The sequence below is a fragment of the Oncorhynchus mykiss genome, chromosome 6, assembly GCF_013265735.2.
Source record: "Oncorhynchus mykiss isolate Arlee chromosome 6, USDA_OmykA_1.1, whole genome shotgun sequence".
Classification (NCBI taxonomy): domain Eukaryota; kingdom Metazoa; phylum Chordata; class Actinopteri; order Salmoniformes; family Salmonidae; genus Oncorhynchus; species Oncorhynchus mykiss.
Genome location: NC_048570.1, coordinates 48377017 through 48394832, shown reverse-complemented (window position 1 = coordinate 48394832; position 17816 = coordinate 48377017). Strand labels below are relative to the sequence as shown.

Below are 17816 nucleotides of genomic sequence, written 5' to 3'. Positions count from 1 at the left end.
CATGCCTTTTTTTAAATTGATGAATATATTAATGTTACTCCATAGATATCCTGTGGCTATGGGCTGGTGCATAGCTCATTTGGGGAATGTCCATTTGAATAATGTTTTGTGTATTCATACATTGTCCCTGTCCGCCTTGATGATATTATTCTCATGCTTACCGTTTATGATGTCTGTAATTTCATAGTTGGTAGATATAGAAAACACCCTTCTTGTTAAAAAAAACCTATGTAGTGATAATCATATCTTTACGTTGTAAGTTTGAGCTATGTAGTCTGAAGAAAGCTTGTGATTGTGTCTCTGGCATCCGGATAAGCACGCATCCTACGTTATCTCCCAAGGCAGGCAGTATTACCACCGCACTGGATAACCTAGCTATCTATACTGGCAACCAGCTAATATTTTCATTACATAAAGTGCATTCGAAAAGTATTCAGACCCCTTGACCTTTTCCACATTGTTACGTTACAGCCTTATTCTAAAATTGATTCAATCGTCGTTGTCCCCCCCCCCCCCCCCCCTCTACAGATAATAACCCATAATAAGAAAGCAAAAACTGTTTTATTATTTTTTTAATCAAAAACCTATGTACTAAAAATAAAATACTGATCACATTTACAAATATTCAGACCCTTTACTCAGTACTTTGTTGAAGCAGTGGTAGTCACTTTGGTAGTGATTACAGCAGATTCCTAGCAGTTCTTGGGTATGACGCTACAAGCTTGGTACACCTGTATTTGGGGAGTTTCTCCCATTTTTCTCTGCAGATCCTCTCATGTTCTGTCAGATTGGATGAGGAGCGTCGCTGCACAGTTTTTTCAGGTCTCTCCAGAGATGATCGATTGGGTTCAGGTCCGGGCTCTGGCTGGGACATTCATGGACATTCAGAGACTTGTCCCGAATCCACTCCTGCATTGTCTTGGCTGTGTGCTTAGGGTCGTTGTCCTGTTGGAAGGTGAACCTCTGGAGCAGGTTTTCATCAAGGGTCTCTGTACTTTGCTCAGTTCATCTTTCCCAGGATCCTGATTCAGGCCAAAGAGTTCAATCTCGGTATCATCAGATCAGAGAATATTGTTTCTCATACCCTTCCCCCAGGTCTGTGTTTCTTTCCAAATCATGTCCAATCAATTGAATTTACCACAGGACTCCAAACAAGTTGTAGAAACATCTCAAGGATGATCAATGGAAACAGGATGCACCTGTAGCAAAGGGTCTCAATAATTATTTAAATAAGGTAATTCTGTTTTTATTCTTAATAAATTTGCTAAAATAAAGGTGTTTTGTGTAGTTTAATGAGAGGAAAAAATAATTGTATCAATTTTAGAATAAGGCTGTAACGTAACAATGTGGGAAAAGTCAAGTGGTCTGAATACTTTCCGGATGCACTGTAAGTTTACTTCTTATAACACATTTCCTGTGATATAACCGTTGGGAATTAATGGGTACTACTACCGTATAATAGGTGAAATCAAAAGATGGAATATGCTGCAATAGATAAAAGCCTTTCTCAGTGTTTTAGTCATGAGGGAGAAAAGAAAGCTCTCAACAGCGCTGTCTGTTTTCCCCTGCTGGCTGCTGACAGTGGCAGACATATCAGAAGAGAAAACATTTATTTGGGCAGGAGGGCAGAGATTCAGGCCTAAAGCCACTCAGAATATCCTAGATCACTGGATCAGAGGGCATGTCACACAGTGTCAGAAGAGTCAGACTGTGAAGAAGGACTATACACACCACTATAGTTAATGTTGCTATCACTGCTAACATTTAAAAGACCAGTATTGTAATCTGGTCTGTTAACGGGAGCACATAAGAAGACAAAGGCCAATTTAAAGCAATGAATGACGTTTAATAAATTGTCTTAAGTTACTTGGTCTTTAAGGACTGTTTGAAGGGCTTGAACAGGCCTTTGGAGATGGCAGAAAACATCCTGACGAGAAGTGGACGTTTGTGAGGCGTCTCCTGTTGGGAGCTGGCGGGGAGATCCTTTGGCAGTGCAGACATGGCAGCATGTGGCACTATGCTGGGCACTACAGAAGAGAGAGAGAGTTGACATGCACTTTAATTTAGAAATGATGTAATGTATGTTACAACTCAACATAACTGACACTGATAAATGAGAACCAACAGCTTGAGTTTTGGAGAATATAATTACTTTTACATAAGAGATGACTACTGATTGCGTATATAACCTTTGTAAGGTTATTTTGAAGTGGCATTTCTTTGTACACCAATATCTCAAACAGTTGTGTGAACTTACGCATGCCATCTTCAGCAGTGGTCTGTACTTGTTCTGATTCAGAGCGGTGGGAATCCTTCTTGTTCCCCTTCTTGAATAGCTAAGTATTTAAAGAGAAAAACATGTTTTAAAAAATGTCACAGCTGAACAACCTCATGATGATAACAATCACACCTACCACACCAGCACAACAACATTTATGATTGGTTTTGGAATGAACGGATGGTTTTATATTTTTTACACTGAATAGCATTGTTTACTCACATTATCTCCCACAACTATTCATTTAAATACGTTTGCTGTACCTTTAAGTTGCTTGTCAGCCTGACCAGCCTTTGTAGAAAAGATAGTTTCCCGCTGCTAGACCTCACATCCTCAGCCAGTGGAAGAGCCTTAGGCCCGGTGGTTTTGACTGATGTTCTTGAGGCTGCCCTCAATGCCTCATTACATCTGTGGAGAAGCACTTCACTCAAAGACTTGACAAGAATCCTATCAAATGAAGAGTCCTGAGTCGACACGGCCTGTTGGAGGATTTTCTCCGAGCCAAACTCCTCCAACAGATTTTTATAGACGACTCTGTAGACTTTATGAATCCTCAAGTTCTCTGGATAGGCTTGTGTCTCAGAGCAGCCTGACCATGCACAGAAGACCTCCATAACTTTGGGGATCAGGTCTTGTGACTTGCGTGTGACGTCAACTGGGTAATCTTCTGCTGGGGTTTGGATTTCTGTTAGAATTCTCACCACTAACATGCTGATGAGGCCGGTGAAGTCATCATCACTGCCCAAGTTATCAGAGGATGGGGTTGGAAGTGTGACATCTTTGACCATGTCTGGGCTGGTTGACATATCGTCCCTGACAATGTTTTGAGCTACACCAGAATGACTGGTGGTATCCACTTCCTCTCCATCAATGTTGGCCTTCAAGATTTGTGCTGCATTGGAGGTCTCGCTTGTTGCCATAATGACGCCAGAAGGAGACAGCCGAAGGGAGGACTTGCCACTCAATAGATTGCCTACATCAGATATAGTGGTTTCAGATGTTTGGAGAGATTCAGTTGGAGAGGATCCTCTACTTTCTGCATCAGAATCCACAGAGTACATGACCTGGCTTACCATAACTTTGGTAAAGAGACTGACTGTGTCACTAAATACTGATGAAGAAGAAGAGCATGAAATTCTATCTTCAGACACTCTAGCCAACACCTTGGCCTCCTGAGCCAAACTCATTGAAGTTGAATAGGGCACAAAACTAGGAAGCAGGAGGCACTTAACAGACTCCTCTACAAACAGCTGAACCAGCTCGTAAGTTGTGGGCTTCCCCACCTTGTCATTCCTCTTCAGCTTCGAAAGGATGGTATCAGATGCACTCTTTCCAGCCGCCACTGTCAGTCCCAGAGGGGTCAAGTTGCTATCAGAAATTATGCGGTTGACTTGGTGACTGAGATCACGGGAGAGAGCACCAATCCTACCCTGAGATATGAGCTCCTCCAGTCTAGCTATTGGATCTGTTAGATCAGGGTGAGATGTAACCTGCCCTTCTGCCTCTGGATATACCTTCTTCATGATGGTATCGGCTATGGCAAACATGCTTGTTCTGGCATCACACACCATTGTTTTTGGCTTAGTAGATTCGCTCATGTCAATGACTGAGCATCTTACAATGGGCTGAGCAGGACTCTCGGGTAACTCAGAAGGAATGGGAGTGCCAGGGAGTGCAAATTCCCACTCTGTCTTCTGTGATTTGGCATTTGAGAATGACAATGAGGAGGAAGACCGCAGTGACTCTTGAAAGACCGATTCCTCGCCACATTCGCTGCTTATCTTCTCAATGTTCTCCAGCATAGTTCCAACCACTTTATCTATTTGTGAAAGCTGTCCTGCAGCCACCATTTGGTCAGATTTTGACAGTTGCTCCTGGACACTGCTGATGATACTGTCCTCTGGCATTCCCAGGTGGACTTTCAGTGAGGTCTGGGAACTTTAAAATGAACAAGCAAAGCATGTTAATTGCTGTCTGAAGTTGGAAAATCGATATCTTACTGCTAACAAATCTAACAAGCATTATAATTGAGTATTCTAAATGAAATTTATATGTGTGCATTAGATATTGCAAAACACACCTGTTAGAAAGTTGGAAAATATTGAAATGGAGAAATTATTGTTCATCAGTTTGAGGGTTAGGATTAACTTCACACACACATTATGGGGAACATACAGTACCTCTTGGAAGAGGGTGTGCTAGACCTTGGTCGGAGAGCCCTGCCGCCACAGTTACACATCTCCTTCGCCAAATATTTTACTTCCTGGATGAGCTCCAGTCTTTTCTGCTCAAAGGCAGTGAAGGATCTTGCACTGCCGCCCCTCTTGAGTGAGTCAGCGTTGTCATAAAAGCCTGTCACCCCTAGAATGCGGGCCAGGGCCGGCAGCAGGATCTGCAGGGTGGTCTGTGCAATGAAGTTGACAATGGTCTTGCACAATTTTGCAAGCTGTTCCTTTGTCATCTGCATTGCACAAAGAAAACAGAACACAGCAGGTTTGGCAATGAAACTGATGTAAAGTATTCTAGATTGAACAGAATGCATTTCATCAACATCGTTTTCCTTATCTGTGACTGAATTCAAAGTTGGATGAAGTATGACAGATTAATGAACGTAATAGCAGAATAGAACTATGGTTAATTCCTCTCTCTTGATTCAACACAACATTCCCAAATCAAAGGTCAAAGGCTGATGGAGAAACTTACAGGTTTTTTAAATCCTTTATAGATCACTTGCCATTGCCTAGAAAATAAAAAAATAAGTGTTTTAGTTACTTTTTATTTCCTTCTGCACAAAATATGTGAGGCTAGAGCAAAACATGGTTCTAACATACTCATCAGTAAGATTGCGCATGAATGAGATGAGGATTGGGTAGCAGTCCTCCATCTCATCTTTGTTGCCTGGGCCGAATGCAGCCTTAAGAGCATTCTTCTCCAAGAGCTCAATAACAGATCCTCTGTCCGGGTGTTTATTCCTCAATCCTAAATATGTTATTACCATATAGGACAATTCGGGATAAGTCAGACACTTTTCTCTTAATACAATACTTCGATAAAATTGCTACATTAGGACTATTGAATAAAACTATCCATGCAACATTTCTCACTAACTCCAGTTTGACTCCAGTTTCTAACATGACCTTTATCTATGATATTCAGGTTTAGAGAACCAACATACTACAGAGGGGAAAATCTATGACCTGCATCCGTATCAGTGCCCTGCTCCCCTGACTTCTTGGCACTACTTTTCCTCTTCGCCTTGGATAGAATATAATAGAATAGATTCCAGATCACAAATAATAGACATGTTACATCAGGTCAATGCAGCTATTGTGACAATTGAGTGTTACTAGTCTAGTAGTTGCCCTGTCACTCCTGCCATTTTACCTTTCCTGTCTTGTGCTCCTTCTTGAGCTGGGCCACTGGTTCTTCCTCAGCAATCTCCCTCCCCTCCCTCTGGGGATCATCATCATCTCTCTGTACTACCTGAAGGACATAGGAATTTTATGTCAATGTCAGATTAGATTCTTGCAAAGGACATCATAGAGCTACAGCCATATCAGAGCTAAACTCGTGATTGACTTAATAGAGAGAATTATACATTTGTTTTGCAATGGCCTATGTTATCTTAAATGACGTTTTCCTTAGTTACATTCCCAAATATTTTGTGTCATTTAACCTACATTTTCTTCATCCATAATAGCATACAGTATTTTTTATATCTCGAAAAACTTGTCCTTGTCTGTGTTGTTTTCACTCATGTTGAGTTTACTGAGGACAATATTGCAGCCACTGACGAATTAAGAACTTCATACCACGTCATGGAATGTTAGACCTTTATGACATCAGGGGCTAATTGCACATTCCCATCCTCTCATTAATATTGGGGGGAAAATATATTGATCAGATCAGGTTACACAATTTCCCCATCAACCGTTTTCGATACAGCTAGGCCCACATTGAAATCTGTTCACTAAGCACTGCGACTCAGCAGGTCAAAACAGAAATAAACCTAGTCTAATTTCATGTCGACCTCTTTTGAATTTATTTCGGTACCCCATTTAGTGAGCCAGTTGATTGATCTATTCCTTAAAAGTAGGCCTACTTTAGGGAATAAGGTGCTATTTGGTAGCATATTCCTCTCTAGCCCATGCCTCCACCAATCCAATGATTTTAGATTTGTAGGAAGAAGTGAACGAGAGTGTACACTTCAGGAGAAGGGAGATATTATTGGACTGTATCCCTAGGCTATAGCCAGGTCTAAACCAAGTAGCCTTGAGTACGAACCCAAAAGCTTGGATTGCCAAAGGCCTATCAGAGCTAAATTGGTGATAACAACTTTAAACTTACTGTAAAACATGTTCTACCTTCCCCTATATTTCACTTACCTTTTCTTCCACCATAGCTAATTGTATATCCCGAAAAGCATGTCATTGACTGTTTTGGCTTTGCTACTTTCATGTCGAGTTATGATAAAAGAGCATTTTTGCAGACGCAGACTTTTAGTTAGTCGGGGACGTCATGGACTGAAGGCAGTAGATGTTAATTGGTTGTAAGAAATGTTTATATGTCGCCCTCTTGTGGAATTATTTAGGTACAACAACGTGTTGTGTAGGATCCAAATGATTGTTTTCTCCTCATCCCTGTGTTACGTCCTATTATCAGTCAGAAACAGAGAGCAATACACTAATAGTAAAGAGGTAACACTCTTTGTTCAATGGAATAGAATAGCTGTAAGAGCGATGCAATTATTTGATGCACCGCAAGGGGGTATTGTGTTGTCAGCATTGGGTTCGTGTCTCGTGTACTTTTCGTGTGTGTGTGTGTGTGTGTGTGTGTGTGTGTGTGTGTGTGTGTGTGTATATATATCAACTATATTTTCAATCTCTTTTCGATTTTTAATTCGATTATACCTTCCGGTAACCTGTTTCACCCAATGTGATACGGTATCGCTATTATTATTATTTTTTTTAAATTTTAGAACACATTCAAGAACCTCCAGAAGCTAACCAGCTAATTCGCTACAAGCTATTTAGTCATTGTTAGCCAATGCTAGCGGTTTTTACCTTCTGCACAGGTACCAGCCCTGTTCTTAGCCTGGACAATACTCGCCAGTCTACTAGTATCGGACTGTCTCTCCACAACAACGCCGGATTCCTGCCGTAATCCCTGGACCACTACTTCTGATCTTCACAGCTAGATCACAGCTTGCAGCTAACTAGCTCACAGCTAGCTTGTACTCACCGTGGCATCCAGTACCGAAGCTATCCCTGAGGCCCACCTCCCGGCCTACTCAGCTGTTCTCCCGAACCCCACTCATACACAGCTAGAGCCCAATACTCCACCGGATCCTTGCTGTAAACTCTGGACCTTGGCACCGGTTCATCGCTGCTACCGATTGGCTATAGTGGATAACGCCACTGCCACGAAGCTAGCACCAGTTAGCCGTGAGCCAGGCGCATCTCCCTGCTAGCATTCTAAATTCTACAATACCTCTTTCGCCATCTGGCTTGGATTCTCTGTCGACACGGCCCCACGCCGCACCACCACGACTGGTCTGCCGACGAATACTCTATCCGCTGTGCCTTCAACCGGCCTCCGTCGGAGGGCTACTAACTTTAAACGCCGTGTAGCCCGCATGCTAGCGTAATGGCGCCTTCCCTGTACCATCTACTGCTGCCTTCTGGACACTATTATCACTTGGCTACATAGCTGATGCCTGCTGGACTGTCGATTAATCACGGTACTCCATTCTGGAGTTATTTATTTTTTATCTGTCGGCCCCATCCGCAAACTCAGGCTCTGTGTGTAGTTAATCCGATCCTCTCTGCCTAGTCATCGCCATTTTACCTGCTGTTGTTGTGTTAGCTGATTAGCTGTTGTTGTCTCACCTGTTGTTTTAGCTAGCTCTCCCAATCAACACCTGCGATTACTTTATGCCTCGCTGTATGTCTCTCTCAAATGTCAATATGCCTTGTATACTGTTGTTCAGGTTAGTTATCATTGTTTTGGTTTACAATGGAGCCCCTAGTTCCACTCTTCATACCTCTGATACCTCCTTTGTACCACCTCCCACACATGCGGTGACCTCACCCATTACAACCAGCATGTCCAGAGATACAACCTCTCTTATCATCACCCAGTGCTTGGGCTTACTGTACCCGCACCCCACCATACCCCTGTCTGCGTATTATGGCCTAAATATATTCTACCATGCCCAGAAATCGTAACAGTCCAATGACTGACAGCAGCCGACCACCGAGTGCTAAAGCCTCTTTTCGATCCTCCACTCCGTCTTTCACCAGCAAGGGAACCTCTTTGGTACCAAAGGGAGATGGGATTGACATTGAAGAGAAGGAGGTGTGTATCCCCAGCAGCTCTGGCCATCTGAGGGAGCTCTTAATCATCCCGGACATCAGCAGTGCCACTGCATTCCCACTGCAGTACTTGATGGACTCCAGCAAAGATGATGGCATCTGTTTTGTCACCATATTGGTGATAAGGTTTCTATCGGAGATCAGACCTTCAGCCCTAGATGGACCCTCCCAACAGGCAGGAGATCTGACCGAAACATCTCAGCAACTCATCAGACAAATCCTGTCTGAGTTCTGTGCTGCATCCAGATTCTCCAGGACACAGGCATATTCCCTGAACCTGAACATCCAAAGGGTGTTCAGAGGTGTACATAAAAACCTCATGGAGGAGTTTGGCTCTTATAACACCATGCAAGCAGCTATTTCCTCCCAGGACCCTGCATTTGACAGAGTCCTGGTAAAGTCCTTGACCCAGCAGCTGGTACAGGGATGCAAGGAGGCGTCAAGACCAGCTTCTGCTGCAACAAACCCATCAGACCAGGCTGAGACAGAGAGGGGGGCTAAGCAGAAAGCAAGAAGGAGCTTCCTTTGCTTTTCAATGACCAAACTCAGGATCAACTTCAAGCTATAGCAGGGAGTTAGCATTTGTTTTTGGTTCCAGTTAGGTGCTGATGTTATTGATGTGGTTATGATAAGACAAATACATTAAATAAATGTTTTATTCATCACTAAATTGTTGCCTTGGATTCAGAAGTGTTCCATTTATTTATTCTCTGTACCATTTTCTTTACCTTTCATCTGTTAGCGTTCCAAGAGAGCAAACAAAAAGGACTGTCATTCAGTCCAGGAACAGACTGAGATTCCCTCTACTGATGGACATTGCATAGGTAAGGATGTTTAAGAGCTCTGCTATAGCTTGTAGTTTTGGTTTAGGTGTGTGTTAGAAACATACAGTGCCTTGCGAAAGTATTCGGACCCCTTGAACTTTGCGACCTTTTGCCACATTTCAGGCTTCAAACATAAAGATATAAAACTGATTTTTTGTGTGAAGAATCAACAACAATTGGGACACAATCATGAAGTGGAACGACATTTATTGGATATTTCAAACTTTTTTAACAAATCAAAAACTGAAAAATTGGGCGTGCAAAATTATTCAGCCCCTTTACTTTTAGTGCAGCAAACTCTCTCCAGAAGTTCAGTGAGGATCTCTGAATGATCCAATGTTGACCTAAATGACTAATGATGATAAATACAATCCACCTGTGTGTAATCAAGTCTCCGTATAAATGCACCTGCACTGTGATAGTCTCAGAGGTCCGTTAAAAGCGCAGAGAGCATCATGAAGAACAAGGAACACACCAGGCAGGTCCGAGATACTGTTGTGAAGAAGTTTAAAGCCGGATTTGGATACAAAAATATTGTCCATAGGACAACAATCAGTTGTATATTGCACAAATCTGGCCTTTATGGAAGAGTGGCAAGAAGAAAGCCATTTCTTAAAGATATCCATAAAAAGTGTCAGTTAAAGTTTGCCACAAGCCACCTGGGAGACACACCAAACATGTGGAAGAAGGTGCTCTGGTCAGATGAAACCAAAATTGAACTTTTTGGCAACAATGCAAAATGTTGTTTGGCGTAAAAGCAACACAGCTGAACACACCATCCCCACTGTCAAACATGGTGGTGGCAGCATCATGGTTTGGGCCTGCTTTTCTTCAGCAGGGACAGGGAAGATGGTTAAAATTGATGGGAAGATGGATGGAGCCAAATACAGGACCATTCTGGAAGAAAACCTGATGGAGTCTGCAAAAGACCTGAGACTGGGACGGAGATTTGTCTTCCAACAAGACAATGATCCAAAACATAAAGCAAAATCTACAATGGAATGGTTCAAAAATAAACATATCCAGGTGTTAGAATGGCCAAGTCAAAGTTCAGACCTGAATCCAATCGAGAATCTGTGGAAAGAACTGAAAACTGCTGTTCACAAATGTTCACCATCCAACATCACTGAGCTCGAGCTGTTTTGCAAGGAGGAATGGGAAAAAATGTCAGTCTCTCGATGTGCAAAACTGATAGAGACATACCCCAAGCGACTTACAGCTGAAATCGCAGCAAAAGGTGGCGCTACAAAGTATTAACTTAAGGGGGCTGAATAATTTTGCACGCCCAATTTTTCAGTTTTTGATTTGTTAAAAAAGTTTGAAATATCAAATAAATGTCGTTCCACTTCATGATTGTGTCCCACTTGTTGTTGATTCTTCACAAAAAAATACAGTTTTATATCTTTATGTTTGAAGCCAGAAATGTGGCAAAAGGTCGCAAAGTTCAAGGGGGCCGAATACTTTCGCAAGGCACTGTAAATCTGCATTGCATGCTATTTGAGGTCTTAAGCTGGGTGTCGGAATAAGCATTTTGTGACATCTGCCGATGTAAAAAGGGCTTTATAAATAAATTGTACTGATTGATTGATGATTGATTGTATGAAATGGAGTAGCATATATCCATCATGTAAAATGAACATTGAGCACTGTCTCCATGGAGTATAGCACTGCAGCCTTAGGCAATGTATATTTACGTGGTGCATAACATTATCTCATATCACATGCATGGCAAGACATGATTGATGTAATTAGATGCTCTGGAGAGATCCCACCCTCCTTCCCAACACATGTAGAATGCTTAGAAACCACCAGAAACCTGTGAAATAGATCAACAGATGATGTTTTATCTCCTCTCAAGGTCTGTTGATTTACAGTATCTCAGAATCAGGAACTGTCATATCCCATGTGATATGTCAAAACAAGTTGATACATGGTGCATTGGGTTTGTATTTATTGTGGATCCCCTTTAGCTGCAGCAGTTACTCTTCATGGGGTCCAGTAAAATGAAGGCAGTTATACAATTGTAAAAACATTCCCGATACATTCACAACAGATTTCACAAAATCCATGTTCCTTTTTGATTTCGGGGCAGGCTGTCAACAGCAAGTACTGTGACACTATGATAAGTCAACAATACCTCTAGGCATATCTGACGTCATGTATTTGATATCTTTATGTGAAGGTTCATGTCCATATTGACATCAGTTCATTGTGTTTGAGGACGGTTCACTGACCAGTTTCCAACGGATACGATTAGACTAGTTTAACAGTTACAGAACAGCTACAGTAGCCTATCAGAACAGCTGCAGTATCAGAGGCGCAGAGCCTTAATTAACGGGCTACACATAATGGCTGACGACAGCCAGGTAAGGTTCATTTTAGCCTACGTTTAATGAGCTTTACAGTTGTCCTAATCCCATCTTGTTCTAATGGCAAGTCTGCCTTAAGTGCAGAACCTATGGTTGATATTAGAAAATAAGTATGATTGGAAGTTTAGGCAAGTAATTCCAATTGGGGAATTGTTGTGGGATGTTAGCATACCATATTGCGCGTGTAGCATTCGTGCCATGGAGGATTGTGCAGGCCGGCAGGTTGCTACAGGATCCTAGTATCATGTATGTTATAGGGAATCAGATCTGGCTGACTTTTTCACCTGAACTGCTCATTGGCTGTCCATAATGAGCCCAGCGAGCAGGATGTGTAGCTGGGCTCTGCAATAATTAGCTCCCAGAGCAATTACAAATAACTATTCTTGTTTTAAAAGCGTCATTACAACTAGCAACATGACGGTCAGTCACCTCTAAGCAGGACTCAGTAGAAACGCTATGTGTTGGATTTGTCCATGTCTCGCTAAATTAACCTAGCTACATTAACAGCCGTGGAGAATTTATACTACAGTTTTAAGGGATCTCTCTGAAGGTTTTAGATGATACAGTGGTGCTTCGTCCTCTGGATGAAGAACCATACATCTCGGCTTGGCTTCATTGCATTATTATTTGGGGAACGTTGACATGCCATTTGTGTTGACGGATGGATGAAAATAATGTAATTATAGTATCGTTATACATAGGCTAGCAGGAAAATCCGCATGAGATATCCATAGAACTGAGCCCTGCTCCATTTCAGCACCATGCCGCGGTCTCAGGTGCTGCCCAGACTCGAAACATTTCAGAACCATGGCACTGTCCCCTGACGCCAAGAAACGTGTCAGCTCTATGCAGCGGACCGCTCCACAGTGCTGAAATAGTTCAAGCCCCCTTGAACGTCTGATTTGAAATTATTCTGCAAGTGGTTATAATTTATTGCACGTCCTAGTTTTGCAGCTTTACAACCTCAGAATTATATCTAATGGATGGCAGCGAGTTACGTTTTTGTATATGGTGATGAATGACGATGCATGATAAACCATAAATTAAACACAAAATCGTGCACTTAGACATATTTTCGTTTGGCAGAACATTGACAAGCTTTGATTTGTTTTCTAATGACATTGACAATTCATATAGATATTAGACTTAGATCTAATTGTGACATCATGTGTGTATGACATCTTTGAAGAATGCTCTGGCTTCAGCCAATCGGAATCGAGTATTCAACAATGCTTTGGCATAATTCAAGGACGTTCATATTCACTTCAGTTGTCTGCCGATGGTTCACTGACGTTTTTTCAAAGGAGGTATTAGTATTTCCTCTAAACAGCCTACAACAATAAGCTACTCATCATGTCAGATGACAGCAAGGTATGGTTCATTTGCCTATTTTGAGTTTAGAGGAGAAATTACTAACAATAGTTTGATCCATGGCCTGAAATCTGACCACTATTGCCGTTTTGTTTAAAATAGGAGTGAATAAGTTGTTTCATAAAGTCACAACCTAGGACTGATATTGACCTCTTATTTATCCACCAGAGCGTGAAATGGGAGGATCCCCCGGATGACCAAAATAAGGTTGTGGAGAATATGAAGGATGAAACAGAGACACATGAGACCTGCAAAGACAGGACAAGAGGCAAGGTAAGAAATATGCTGTCCTTTACACATGCTCTGCCTACTTAGGCACAGATCTAGGATTAGTTTACTATCACTAAATCCTAGCCTTAAAGCATTAGGAGGAGACGCTACACTGACCTTAGATCTGCTATGAGACCTATAATCTGTTGTCATGTAGGCTAAACGTAAGTCCAGTGGCGGTGCCAAGAAGACTTCCGTGGAGGAGGACAGCAGCATTGGTGCAGGTCCGAGATTACTTCATGTTGGGTGCAGGTTGTGTTCAAATTCATCAGCACCGATCTGAGTAGATAGTATCTATATAGGTGAAAGCAATATAGTGGAGGCCCGCAGAGAGATGTGCTTTTACCTGTCCAGTGCAATCAAATCCCTAAAGGTGAAGGAAATTAGGGATCAAGTTCAGATTCAACTTTAGATTTCTCTTTGCGGTTTCCCAGAGTCTTCTCAGACACCCGGGTGTGGTTTCCGGGAAAGGGGATCTATCATTGAGCAGCTGGAGAAGGAGGCTCAGAGGACTCTAATGCCTTCTCTCAAGATTGGGACATGCTGTGCCCCAATCCTCCTCTCCTTCCTGAGGAGTCTAACTGATGAGCAAGTCCCATGTCTTTTTCCAACCTCACATACAACAACTCTGAATTTATAGTCATAGTGCACCTTCTAACCACAAATGGGATTTCAAACACTACACTTAACCCTAACATCACTGTAACCACACACCTAACTCTTCCTGTAAATCAAGAACAAAATATCTCATGGACTTGCTAATTGCTTAAATAAATACACGTTTATTTTCCCTGACATGGCTATCTAGTGACTCCACTAACTCAACACCAGTGTGCAGGTAAAATATGTTTCCTTCCTTTTCTTTTCTCTAGCCAATGGAGAGTGATTCAGCAGGGCATGAAAAATAATGTAAGTCTCTCCACATAAGGTTCTGGTCAAAAGTTGTGCGCTATATAGGGAATGGTGTCATGGAATTGCTTGATTGACAAAAACATTACTCTGTTTGTTGGCCATAGCTCACATTCGAGCAGCTCTCCATGCTGTGTCTGAAGATTGTTAAAGTCGTGACCCAGACAGCCCTCCGAATTCTCCTACCAGCGCTAGCTCGTATCATGGGGGTGAACCTGAGGAGTGGGGCAACCTCCCCAGAATCCCAGTGCTCTCTGACAGGGTCTGAGGATTCCTTAGGCGGTCTGGATGAGAGAGAGAAAAGGCTGCTGATCAGTGAGATGAACTACTGGACTAAGGAGAGGAGGAGGAATGGCAATGCAGGATGCCGCCAAAAATCCACTCGCAGAACCTCATCACCATGCTGTTCGCCTAAGAGGTATGTTCACAGCAATATTTCAACATAATAATTGCAAGACCTGATCCATACTTATCATAAATTATTAACTTGGAATTCACACCTTGTAGTTTTAAGTTCTGGTCAGAAATGTTGCCACTGGGGGGGATGGGTCCAGGTGAAAGTCATTTTTAACTGGGTAAGCCATGAAGTCATCTATGAATAAATAGATCAGGTACATGCCTTTCAGAAATAATCATATTCTGATGTCTTACAAATATAAAAATCAGGCAAAAAATCGTGTCAGTTGGCTTTAGGCTTCTAGAACTACGGTGGTATGAGAAGTAATCCATCATTGCTCTAATTTGGTTTTCAGGCTCACTAATGACCCAGATTAGATACAGTTGGTCACATTTGCATGGCATAAGTGGTGATTGTGTGTTTATCTTCAAGGTCCCAGACCTCATTGCAGAGCTTGCCTGCAACTAGAGAGGCTCCCCTCATGGAGGAGCCTCTGAAGGCTCTTTTTGGGGTAACGGAAGAGAGCCTTCTGATATCCCTGGTTGAGGGTCACTCCAACCACACCTCCTCCAGCTCCTCCGAGTTGAGCTGTGCTATCGTGGGGGAGGTGGTACACCAGCTTAACTCTGGCCTCTCAGTGGCCATTGAGGCCAGCCCGGGGAGTTGCCCCCCTATTGACAGTCAGGACATAGCAGCAGGCAAGGAGGTCATTCGGGTAGCCTCGGTGCAGATCCTGGCCGAGCTACAGAGCCAAACGTCTGAGCCAGAGTGGTTAGGGTTTATCGAGCCCTTCATGGACCCTGTGACCGATGATGTGCTGGATGCCATTGTCGGCACAATGGACAAAATGGCACAGGACTTCAACATCCTATTGGATCTGGCCAAGAAGATGACAATCTTGGGGTCTAAATTTCTGACCATCTTCAATGTGACCTTGATGTTGAGTGTCCATCTGGGAAGGAAGGGACCACACACTTTCTCAAAGAGACTGGGTCCTCTACCAGTGTGGTGGCCAGAAAGATTCAGACCCTCTCTAGCCCCGACTTTCAGTCTAAAGCCCTGAAGGCGGTGAGCACCATCCTTACAAGGAAAGTCAGCAGCTCTTCTGGCATGGCTCCTTCCTCTAGGCCTTCTAGTGCTGCTCCTAGCCTTACTGAAGCCCCCCTGAATACCAGCTGCACAGCCCTGACATCTGTAACCTCCACTGCCACAGTGATTGTTAAGGCATTTGTGGGAGGCATGGAGACGATAGCATCATTTGAAGGCACATGTGAAGCAGTTGATTGGCCAGTTCCTGTAAATGACCACAAAACAGGATCTTCACAGATGATAACCTTCTCTCTAACCCACACACTCTACGGCCGTATACGAGCAAAGCTGAGGGACCTTTTAACTCTATCCACTCGAGAAGAAGGTGTGGCTAAGGATGCTTCTCTTAAGGAGTCTTCAGACACCCTGGAAAAGGCAACTGTTTCAACTGTTGAGGTCCAGTTACCCAGCACCGAACACAGTAGAGTTCCCAGAGAGAGCCAACCAATACCAGCTCTCTGTCTCTCCAATCTGGATACCAGTACTCAAGAAGTTCTTAGCAGTGTTTTTTCCATCTACAAGTCAGAGTTATCAAAAGTGGAGAGTAAATCCTTGGCCGTTGTCAGTTCATCTGATGAGTCCCTAGAGGCTTGTTGGTTTGTTGATGGTGTCCTATCAAAGCTTGATGACTATACTATTTCCCAGTCACCCTCACCCAATGAAGACTTGAGCGTGAGTACTCAATATTCTCAACTGAGCTCAGAAGAGAGTGTCAGAATCACAGAGTCCTCAACTAGTCTGATTCAGAGCATTAAGAAGCTCTCTAGCAATGACTTTCAGACTCAGGCAGAAGAGGCAGTGAGTAAAGTGCTGATGAGATCCAGTCATTCCTTTATCACACAGATCAGCCATACTGGTCTTCAGAAAAGTCTGCAGGCTGGCTTATCATCTAGCTCACCATCTGAGATCCATGTCCTTTCAGAATCCATGTCCTCTGAGAATACAGCCTCTGGATTAGTGGAAACCTTTGTCAAAGGAATGGCGACTATTTTCCAGAAAAATGAGTCCACTGACACTGTGCTACTGGAAAGAAGTGGGAGAGTTTCGCAGTGCTCCCACGGGGGCTCCCAACTGAATGATACTGAATTGAGTGTTAAAATATCAGAGGAGAAGCTATGGTCAACAGCTAAGACCATCTGCGTCAGTATGAAGAACACACTTAAGGATTTCTTCACAGGGCTGAAGCCATCCGGATCCGAAAGGACAGAAAAGGCTTCTTCCAAAGCGACCCTTGGGGAAATCCTGGTTGCTATCCAGAGTGAAATCTCAAACTTCGGGCGAATGAAGGATTCCAGGGAGCTCCTTCAGATCAATGATATGGTAGGAACTATGCTGAAGGAGGTTGAGAAAAGTGAGGATGACAGTGAACAAGTCTGCCAAGACATCCCTAGAACCTGTTCATCTTTGTCCACTTCTTTAAATGGCCGTAGTTCCTTGTCCAGCTCTTCAAATGGTCCTAGGTCAGAGTGTGAGTTACAGATCAACCTCCCTGGCACTCCCATCCCTGACGAAGTGCCTTTTGATCTGACCTGCCCCATCGTCAGGAGCTCCTGCATCGACACCAGGGTCTCTAAAATGCCAGAGATTTCTTCAAGTGACCTAAAGACAAAGATGATGGCACACACAGATGAACCCCAGCATCGTAACAGTCCAATGACTGACAGCAGCCGACCACCGAGTGCTAAAGCCTCTTTTCGATCCTCCACTCCGTCTTTCACCAGCAAGCGAACCTCTTTGGTACCAAAGGGAGATGGGATTGACATTGAAGAGAATGAGGTGTGTATCCCCAGCAGCTCTGGCCATCTGAGGGAGCTCTTAATCACCCCGGACATCAGCATTCCCACTGCATTCCCACTGCAGTACTTGATGGACTCCAGCAAAGATGATGGCATCTGTTTTGTCACCATACTGGTGATAAGGTTGCTATCGGAGATC

The 17816-nt window shown here is 43.2% G+C and overlaps 2 protein-coding genes across 14 annotated transcripts in view; one reads left to right on the top strand and one right to left on the bottom strand.

Annotated features, from left to right (window-relative positions):
- Window positions 1-1825: 1825 nt before the first annotated feature.
- LOC110526080 overlaps window positions 1826-17816 on the bottom strand; it is a 38395-nt gene continuing 22404 nt past the window's right edge. Inside the window, exons 1-9 of one of the 9 annotated variants that reach the window (XM_036980303.1) lie at window positions 6664-7119; window positions 5663-5761; window positions 5476-5533; window positions 5110-5257; window positions 4982-5018; window positions 4459-4739; window positions 2542-4216; window positions 2258-2336; window positions 1826-2027 (exon numbers count right to left, since the gene is read on the bottom strand). In XM_036980303.1, the coding sequence (XP_036836198.1) occupies window positions 1864-2027; window positions 2258-2336; window positions 2542-4216; window positions 4459-4739; window positions 4982-5018; window positions 5110-5257; window positions 5476-5533; window positions 5663-5761; window positions 6664-6678 (2556 nt within the window). In that variant the 5' untranslated portion in view covers window positions 6679-7119 and the 3' untranslated portion in view covers window positions 1826-1863. Of the gene's footprint in view, window positions 2028-2257; window positions 2337-2541; window positions 4217-4458; window positions 4740-4981; window positions 5019-5109; window positions 5762-6663; window positions 7120-7519; window positions 7578-8166; window positions 8230-17816 lie in introns of those variants that run through there. The other 8 variants (XM_036980309.1, XM_036980304.1, XM_036980310.1 and 5 more) reach the window with 8 other exon arrangements.
- LOC118964892 lies at window positions 7757-16448 on the top strand. Of its 5 annotated transcripts, none has more exons than XM_036980317.1 (7): window positions 7757-8018; window positions 9395-9476; window positions 13385-13489; window positions 13644-13710; window positions 14359-14395; window positions 14503-14813; window positions 15225-16448. In XM_036980317.1, the coding sequence occupies exons 5-7, from the start codon at window positions 14384-14386 to the stop codon at window positions 15853-15855; spliced, it is 954 nt and encodes a 317-aa protein (XP_036836212.1). In that variant the 5' UTR covers window positions 7757-8018; window positions 9395-9476; window positions 13385-13489; window positions 13644-13710; window positions 14359-14383; the 3' UTR covers window positions 15856-16448. The 5 variants fall into 5 exon arrangements, 4 of the variants coding, with proteins under 4 accessions (XP_036836212.1, XP_036836213.1, XP_036836211.1 ...); XM_036980318.1 differs by lacking the exon at window positions 7757-8018 and adding an exon at window positions 9177-9226; XM_036980316.1 differs by lacking the exon at window positions 7757-8018 and having other exon boundaries at window positions 9243-9476.